The sequence below is a fragment of the Conger conger genome, chromosome 10 (assembly GCF_963514075.1).
Source record: "Conger conger chromosome 10, fConCon1.1, whole genome shotgun sequence".
Lineage (NCBI taxonomy): Eukaryota > Metazoa > Chordata > Actinopteri > Anguilliformes > Congridae > Conger > Conger conger.
The window spans coordinates 48,669,213-48,679,212 of NC_083769.1; the positions used below are offsets into that span (position 1 = coordinate 48,669,213).

Genomic DNA, 10,000 nt, shown 5'->3' on the forward strand with positions numbered 1-10,000 from the left:
TCTGTGTTCAGGGCGTACCCCATGGGTCTGTGTTCAGGGCGTACTCCATGGCTCTGTATTTGGGCGTACCCCATAGCTCTGTATTCGGGTGTACCTTGTGTTGGCACAGCAGGAAGGGCAGGAGCATGAGCATGCCTCCATCGTGGACAATCCACCAGACGTCGATGTGTCCCTCGGTGAAGCGCTCGCCGTTGGAGGGGTACGCCGAGATGTTCTTAGGCACCAGGAGTGCCAGACGAGCTGCTGTGGTCTCTCTCACCACCTCTGCAGAGCAGATACACACACACTGTAACCCTGCTCACACTCACACACACACACACACACACACTGTAACCCTGCTCTCACACATACACACACACACACACAGACACACTGTAACCCTGTTCACACATAAACACACACTTCGCCCAACAGCTGTGCTGATTTCACTGTGGCTACACTGGGGCTTGAATCACCTTCCAGGTCCCAGTCATGTACCTTAAACACGAGGCTACAAGATGTCCCGTGCCAAATACTCTCTCTCTCACACACACACACACACACACACTATAACCCTGCCCACACACACACACAGTAACCCTGCCCACACACACACATTATAGCCCTGCCCACACACACACACTATAACCCTGTCCACACACACACACACACACACACACACACACACACACACACACACACACACACACACACACACACACATTATAACCCTGCCCACACACACACACACACACACACACACGCACGCACGCACGCACAGTAACCCTGCCCACACACACACACACACACACACACACACACAGTAACCCTGCCCACACACACACACACACACACACACACTATAACCCTGCCCACACACACACACACACACACACACAGTAACCCTGCCCACACACACACACACATTATAGCCCTGCCCACACACACACACACACACACACTATAACCCTGTCCACACACACACACACACACACAGTAACCCTGCCCACACACACACACACACACACTATAACCCTGCCCCCCCACACACACACACACACACACACTATAACCCTGCCCCCACACACACACACACACACACACACACACACACACACACAGTAACCCTGCCCACATACACACACAGTAACCCTGCCCACACACACACACACACACACACACAGTAACCCTGCCCACACACACACACTATAACCCTGCCCACACACACACACACACACACACAGTAACCCTGCCCACACACACACACACACACACACACACAGTAACCCTGCCCACACTATAACCCTGCCCACACACACACACACACACACTATAACCCTGCCCACACACACACACACACACATACACACACAGACGTACCGATGAAGTTGTGCAGGGCCTGCTGGTCGTTGGTCTGTTTCCAGGGGCGGGGCCAGCCCAGCAGCACGGTGTTGTGCCTCAGCCCCCCCAGGCCGCCGGTCTGGATCAGGTGGGACGTGGCGTCGCGCAGGTTAGAGGAGATCACCGCCTGGCAGAACCCCTTCACCTTCTCCGTTTCCATCAGCTTCTTCAGAGACTGCAGGAGAACGGGGAGATTATTATGAGGTTACTGCCAAGTTTTGTGAAAGAATTGGCAAATTTAAACCATCTAACTCAGTAATTCTACTTTGTGATATACCCCCCTGAAAATCAGTGACGTGTACCTAAGATTCAGATAGCTATGGCAGTGACTAGACTGAATCTTGGTGTTAAGCACGTAAGTTTAAGTATGTTTATGTTAAATTGAACCTTGGCTTTAAACAGAGTGGTGGGATTATAAATGGACTTGATGGTGGGTAGATTATAACTGGACTTTAAGCAGGGCTGTAGGTAGATTATAACTGGACTTTAAACAGGGCTGTAGGTAGATTATAACGAGACTTTAAGCGTGGCCATGGTAAATCTAACTTTGGGTTTTAAGCACAAGGGAAGTTAGATTAAATTTGGACTTTATACTGGGCTGTGGTACTGTAGATTATAATTGTACTTTAAACAGGGCTTTGTTTTGATTATAACTGGACTTTAAGCAGGGCTGTGGGCTGATGAATTCTGCACTTTAAGCAGGGCTGAAGGAGAAGTGATTTGGGGTGTAAATATAGTGTGGGGTATAGGTTGGGGTGAATATAGTGTGGGGTATAGGTTGGGGTAAATATAGTGTGGGGTATAGGTTGGGGTAAATATAGTGTGGGGTATAGGTTGGGGTAAATATAGTGTGGGGTATAGGTTGGGGTGAATATAGTGTGGGGTATAGGTTGGGGTGAATATAGTGTGGGGTATAGGTTGGGGTAAATATAGTGTGGGGTATAGGTTGGGGTAAATATAGTGTGGGGTACAGACCTGCTCGGCACACTGGGCCTCAGGGCCGTTGCTAAGGAAGGTGCCCTGCAGCGACGTCCCCACGATGGTCAGACCCTTCCCTGCCTTCAGCTGATTGGTCAAAGACAGGAGGCGGGGCTGTTCCACATTCTGCTCACCGTCAACACTGACCAGCACCAGCAACTGGGGTCTGAGAGAGGGAGGGAGGGAGGGAAAGAGAGAGAGAGGGATAGAGAGAGGGGGAGAGAGGGATGGAAGGGAGAAAGGGGGAGAGATGGAGGGATAAAGAAAGCTGATAAAAAGTGCATCACAGTACTGCAGCTTTTTTACCTGCCGATGATTTGTATACCGTTAATAATCCAACTCATGTTCTAAAACTGAGGGTGTTAAAGACAGCCGGCCTCCTTTACAACTTTTAAAATGATTAACAACCCAAATTAATGTAGTATGCATGTACAATGCTTTATTGTACAATTGCAACAGCAACACTGAATGATGTCATTGGTCAGAGTATGTATGTAAAAAATAAAGATGATAAGTAATAAAGATATAGGGAAGATAAATGCTGCAGTTACTGCAGCTGCAGGTTGAATCAGGATTCAGAAAGAAGGCAGAGAGAGAGACCAGTTCTCCAAAGTTGTGTAAAAATAGTTTACCCCACAGACGCCCTTGGACTGCGAATCAGGGTCAGCGACTTGAATTAAAAATGACTTCCTCAGACACAGAGGCACACACACAGACGCAGCGAATGATGTTGTGGGATTCGCTGAATACATTATTAAACACTTGTCACAGTGAGGAGCCGGGAGGGACTTCATGCATTCTAAAGTGGGGACCTGATTCTGTGAGGAGCACACGGACCTGATGAGCCTGTGTAAGGGTGTGCGAGTGTGTGTGAGTGTGTGTGTGTGTGTGTGTGTGTGTGTGTGAGAGTGTGTGTGTGAGTGTGTGTGAGTGTGTGTGAGTGTGTGTGTGTGTGTGTGTGAGAGTGTGTGTGTGAGTGTGTGTGTGTGTGTGTGAGTGTGAGTGTGAGTGTGTGAGTGTGAGTGTGAGTGTGTGTGTGTGTGTGTGTGTGTGTGTGTGTGTGCCTGTGTGAGTGTGTATGTGTGTGTGTGTGCCTGTGTGAGTGTGTGTGTGTGTACCTCCAGTTCTTGGTGTGTGGCGGTCCCTCCTCCAGCCTCATGAGGGCGAATCGGGCAGCGCTGAGGGACAGGCCCCGGATCCCGTCTCCCCACTCCTTCTCCGCCCTGCGACAGACGAGACCACCATCACCAACACTACCAACACCAACACCACCACCACCAACACCAACACCACCATCACCAACAGACACAACACAATCACCCCACTCACCTGACTCATTCTCCGTCCTGCGACACAACAACACCACCGTCACCAACACCACCTTCACCAACACCAACACACTCAACACAATCACCCCACTCACCTGACTCATTTTCCTCCTGTGACACAACAACACCACCGTCACCAACACCACTGTCACCAACACCATCTTCACCAACACCACCGTCACCAACACCATCTTCACCAACACCACCGTCACCAACACCATCTTCACCAACACCACTGTCACCAACACTACTGTCACCAACACCATCTTCACCAACACCAACGTCACCAACACCATCTTCACCAACACCATCTTCACCAACACCACCGTCACCAACACCATCTTCACCAACACCACCGTCACCAACACCATCTTCACCAACACCACCGTCACCAACACCATCTTCACCAACACCACTGTCACCAACACTACTGTCACCAACACCATCTTCACCAACACCAACGTCACCAACACCATCTTCACCAACACCATCTTCACCAACACCACCGTCACCAACACCATCTTCACCAACACCACCGTCACCAACACCATCTTCACCAACACCACTGTCACCAACACTACTGTCACCAACACCATCTTCACCAACACCAACGTCACCAACACCATCTTCACCAACACCACCGTCACCAACACCATCTTCACCAACACCACCGTCACCAACACCATCTTCACCAACACCACTGTCACCAACACTACTGTCACCAACACCACTGTCACCAACACTATCATCACCAACACCACCGTCACCAACACTACGGTCACCAACACCATCTTCACCAACACCATCTTCACCAACACCACCGTCACCAACACACTCACAGCGTAAAGGGATTCTGAGCACCTTGGCACTACACAAAAACGGCTTCCACAGCCATGGCTGCAAGATGATATTGCCTATGCTTTTCAGTCGGAATAACTCCACATCTCATCCTCAATATATACTCCACAGAACCAGAGTTAAAACTTTGCTGGGGTTGGAAGTGATGCTGAAGACTGACAAATAAAACCATACATATTTTGAATGATCACCAGACTAAAGAAGGCAGGAGAATTCGAGGCACTCTCAATTGACATGTGCCATGGCAATGTCTCCCAGCATGCAATGCTTCTCAGTATGCCACTGTACCGTCAATGGCCTCTTATCAGGAAAACACTCACCCTTTAGCAGGGCAATGGGGCAGGTCAGCGAGGTCACAGAAAGCACTTACCCACAGAACTCAATGTACTTGTAGATGCAGCTTGCGATCACCATGGCGATGATGGCGTAGTACCAGGAGCAGATGAACATCAGGGACAGACACAGGCTCATGCCCAGGAAGGAGAGCGCCCTGTGAGAGGTCAAAGGTCAGAGGTCACTCCTTCACCAGTCAATCTCTCTTTCTGAGGAAAGGCTAATTACAAATAGCTGTGCTCAGGTTACAGAACCCATAGCCAATGGGAAGGCAGCATGATCCTCCAAATGATGTGATGCTTTAATTCAGACCACGGCCCTCGAGTCAAGCTCACACAGACACGAGCTGGAGGAAGATTTTTCATTTAGCAAACAGACTGTGAGTATCTGATTGACCAGCAGGGGTCACTGGAGAGCAATGAAACTCCAGCCTGATGAGCCAACTCAACTGTGGGCCTACTGCCCACTGTCAGCACTGGCATGGTCTGTACTTGAACCTGGACCTGCTCTGGAACAACGTCTTAAGAGGATAAGCCATGGAGAGACCCCTTCAACGACTGTCCTATCTCTAAGGCTTCTCAAACCCAAGGCAGTTGCCTTGACACCTCGAAATCTCCCACAGAAGATAGAATAGAATGAAGCTCACTAAAAAGTTAGGGGGCAGTCTATAACCAAGTGTTTAAGGTGGTTGACTGGGGCCTGGAAGGGTGTCGGTTCAAGCCCTGGTGTGGCCACGATAAGATCAGTGCAGCCGTTGGGCCCCTGAGCAGGGCCCTGAACCCCACATTGCTCCAGGAGGGACTGGCCCCTGCTTAGTCTAAGTCAAGTCAGCATCAGCTAAATAAGTGTGATGTAGCTGAATAGAGAGACTTTGGGGGATCACTCGGGGGGCGGGAGCTTGGGGTTTTCCGTGCCGTCGCCGGGGCGACCCACCAGTGGTAGAACTTGAAGCGGGGCCTCCAGTTGGGGGTGCGGAGCAGGGTCTGCAGGGCGCAGGCCAGGTTGACGAACATGTAGCACATCAAGAAGAACCTGCAAACGGCACAGCGAGCATCGTCAGTCCCGCCTCAACGACTCCCCGAATCATCCAACAGACTGAAGCAGTCATTTCAAACAGCACAGAGCCCAGACACCAATACAGCAATAAAATACATATTACACGTTACACTATGAACTCTTAAGTTTCAACCTTGCAGTTTCATTGGCTTACAGGCATTACAGGCAGGAGTGACTTATCTCACGATAAGTCACTCCTAACTGGTTAAGGAAAACGAAACGGCTACGTTTACGTTCAGTTGACTAATTGTATCAGCTATAGCGTAAACTTGTAACCTAGCAACATAAAATGGCAGAATAAAAAACCTGTTTGAACCTGTTTTACTGTAGTGTTCTTTCACTTTTTTGTATTAGTTATGAATGCGTTGGTAAAACTATTGTATATAAAACACTCAAAGTGACAATGCACACGATAAAGAATAAACACAATGACAATAACTCAGGGCACAGCACTCACTCAAAGTCCATTACAGTGACAAATAAATTGTCCTCTATTTTATATTCTGACCAACAGTGACTGCTCTTGATTGAATATTTATACACAAAAGAGAATATGAAATCATTGGTTATCGGGCGTTGACTGTGGAAGAATTTGAATATGATTGATTCGCGGATTTATTGAATGGCTTAATCTTCTTTTTTTTTTTTACATCTCCTGCAAACTGTGGAGCTCTAAGTTTGGGGGTTCAGTCAGGGTGGGGGTGGGAGTGGGGGGGGGGGGGGGGGGGAGGGGGCGGGCGGGGCTCACATGGAGAGGATGGGGGCCACGGCGTCCAGTGAGGCGATGAGGATGCCCGTCTCACAGATACAGGCTGTGAGCAGCAGGGCCCAGGTGGGCTCACCGTTGGCCTTCCCGTGACCAAACACCTGTACAGGACAGAAACAGGCTTGTGAAACCCCACACCTCACCCACACCTCACACTACCTCTCAAAACCTGTACAGAGGCTGAAAGGAGACAGACGGACAGATTGTTATGGGACACACACACGAATGGGGCACACACAGACACGCTCTCGCTCATGAACTCTCTCTATCACACACACAGACACACTCTCACTCATGAACTCTCTCTATCACACACACACAGACACACTCTCACTCATGAACTCTCTCTATCACACACAGATGCACACACACACACACACTCTCTCACACCCACAGACGCATACACTCTCTCATACACACACGCACACACACACTCTCTCATACACACACGCACACACACACTCTCTCTCACGCACTTACTCACACTCTCACTCTCACTCTCACTCTCACTCTCACTCTCACTCTCACTCTCACTCTCACTCTCACTCTCACTCTCACTCTCACTCTCACTCACACTCACACTCACACTCACACTCACACTCACACTCTCACTCTCACTCTCACACTCACACACTCACACACTCACACACTCACACACTCACACACTCACACACTCACACACTCACACACTCACACACTCACACACTCACACTCACACTCACACTCACACTCTCTCTCTCACTCTCTCTCACACACACACACACACACACACACACACACACACACACACACACACACACACTCACTCTGAGGAAGGGGATGATGCCATCGCGGGAGATGGCCTGGAGGAGACGTGGCGCCCCCGTCAGGCTCTGTAGCCCCGCCCCGCAGGTGGAGAAGAACGAGCCAATCACGATGACCCAGGGGGAGGGCCAGGCCAGCGTGCCAATCACCAGGTTCCCGTTCACCCCCTCCCCGAACCTGCAGCCGGGGGAAAGCACCGCCGTCTTAGGACTCTGAAATACACTCTCCTGTACACTCTCAGAAATAAAAGAACAAGAAGTGGAGAAAGGGTACAAAAGCTTGTCACTGCAGTGGTACCCTGCATACAATTGTACCCCTTGCCATTGGCCTAGTAATACATTTGTTCCTTTTTTGTTTGTAAAAGGTACTTATTTTTACTGAAAGAACTGTGCTACCTGTACCTTTCAAGGTACATTAGGGAAATGTATCCCTCGAGGAACAAAAATGTACCACCACTGTACCCATATTACTGAGAGCGCAGAGTCAACACGCACGCACGCACACACGTACACACGCACGCACGCACACACACACACACACACGCACACACACACACACACACACATACACACACACACACACACACCCAACCTGCTCGCCCTCTTTATGCCATGTCGACACACAGTGCCCCGCACGGCTTATTCTGACCTTCAAGCCGCAGAGCGATGAACTTCAGACCGTATTTACACTCTCATACATTCTCACTGCGCGGTGCTCACTGGGAGGAGTGTTCATTCTCAACCGATTCATCATTTTCCCAACAGATTTACTTTCTGTGCTTTCTCAGAGCCGACGGGATAAATAAAGGATAAAGTGTGCCCTGCCCAACACTCAAACGTCCTGGCAGACCGTAGACTCACCTCATGACCCTCTCTAAATAACCTTTATTTTTCTCTGTCTTTCTCTGCGCGCCCCTGTTATAGATGTGTACGGTCTGGCTAGTCCTACTTTCTTTGATGCAAATTTAGTTGTAGTTTTTTGTTAACATTATGGTTATTGATCATCAATCATGAGCAAGGTCGGTGGTTCTAATCCCGGTGTAGCCACAATAAGATCCGCACAGCCGTTGGGCCCTTGAGCAAGGCCCTTAACCCTGCATTGCTCCAGGGGAGGATTGTCTCCTGCTTAGTCTAATCAACTGTATGTCGCTCTGGATAAGAGCGTCTGCCAAATGCCAATAATGTAATAATGTAATAATAACACACTTGTATTTATTGAGCACCTTTCTATTAAAAGTACAAATATATAAAAAATAAATATTGTTAATGGGCCTCTGTGCCTTCTTGGTGAAATAGCATTTTGTATTCCTGAGAGAACACCGATGTTCACCTCGCTCTGTCGCTCTGTATGACAGCGTGCGCTAAGCGACCGTAACGCGGTGTAATGAATTAATGAACACTTTATGTCGGTCACACTTTATAAGAAACACACTTAACAAATTGTGTGGAATATACGACACACAAAACATCATCACGCATGTTTACGCCGGTACATTTCACACAGTAAAGTTCACACAATCAGTGAGCGGAAAGGGAATTGGCTCATGTCGTGTCTTACTTGTCTCTCAGGACCACTCCCTCGATGCAGGCTCCAAACAGGATGACGCTGGACATGTCTGCGGCCGGTCAAGGCAAACAGAGAGACGGGAACCAGCAGAACACAGCGCGCCTCCATGTTAGGGCCTCCCGGTTGGTGTGTGAGGCTTTGTGACTCATGGAAAGAGTAGGCCCATATCGTAGGCTGACACTATCTCACTGAGATGAACCGATGTAGTACTCTTCTGTACGGAGTTTCTGTTTATCTCTCTGGAAAACATGTCTCTGCGCACTGTGACCACTGAATTGCAGGTTGGAAAAAGTTGACTGACTGATTGATTGATTGACTGATTTGCACTTTATTGTACGTGGGTTCTGGATTTGCCCTTTATTGAATGTTGCTCTGGATAAATGACCGTGATGTAATGGAAAGTTACGCCAGATTGATTGACAGGAGTCGTCTTTGACAAACACGAAACACGAGGGCGACCATAACCCCCACCAAGCTCCCTGGGTAATGGTTGGGCTTTTGGTCACACTTTCCAGTGAGGTTCCATAAATTGGTCGGAACTAATGTAGCTGTTAACTCACTACTACGGAAAAGTTAACCTGTACAGCTCTGTTAATGTATTTGTACATCATTAATTCATGCTAACAACTTCATTAGTTATTGACAATTTACAGAACCTTACAGTCAAGTGTGAGCAGGCTTTTATTTGTACCAAAGCTGTAATTTAGCCTAATTGATTGGCGGTAATGTGATGTGATGTTGTGTAATGTAATGTAATGTAATGTATTGTGCATGTTCTCCCCGTGTCTGCGTGGGTTTCCTCCGGGTACTCCGGTTTCCTCCCACAGTCCAAAGACATGCAGGTTAGGTTGATTGGAGAGTCTAAATTGCCCGTAGGTATGAGTGTGTGAGTAAATGGTGTGTGTGTGCCCTGCGTTGGACTGGCGACCTG

The 10,000-nt window shown here is 48.8% G+C and overlaps 1 protein-coding gene across 2 annotated transcripts in view; it reads right to left on the reverse strand.

Moving 5' to 3' along the window:
- LOC133138476 (solute carrier family 12 member 5-like) overlaps nucleotides 1-10,000 on the reverse strand; it is a 105,687-nt gene that overhangs the window by 8,335 nt on the left and 87,352 nt on the right. For both annotated transcript variants that reach the window (XM_061257266.1, XM_061257265.1), the window contains exons 11-19: nucleotides 9,061-9,118; nucleotides 7,506-7,680; nucleotides 6,682-6,800; nucleotides 5,811-5,909; nucleotides 4,915-5,034; nucleotides 3,477-3,581; nucleotides 2,356-2,524; nucleotides 1,360-1,555; nucleotides 95-264 (exon numbers count right to left, since the gene is read on the reverse strand). In XM_061257266.1, the coding sequence (XP_061113250.1) occupies nucleotides 95-264; nucleotides 1,360-1,555; nucleotides 2,356-2,524; nucleotides 3,477-3,581; nucleotides 4,915-5,034; nucleotides 5,811-5,909; nucleotides 6,682-6,800; nucleotides 7,506-7,680; nucleotides 9,061-9,118 (1,211 nt within the window). The remainder of the gene's footprint in view (nucleotides 1-94; nucleotides 265-1,359; nucleotides 1,556-2,355; nucleotides 2,525-3,476; nucleotides 3,582-4,914; nucleotides 5,035-5,810; nucleotides 5,910-6,681; nucleotides 6,801-7,505; nucleotides 7,681-9,060; nucleotides 9,119-10,000) is intronic.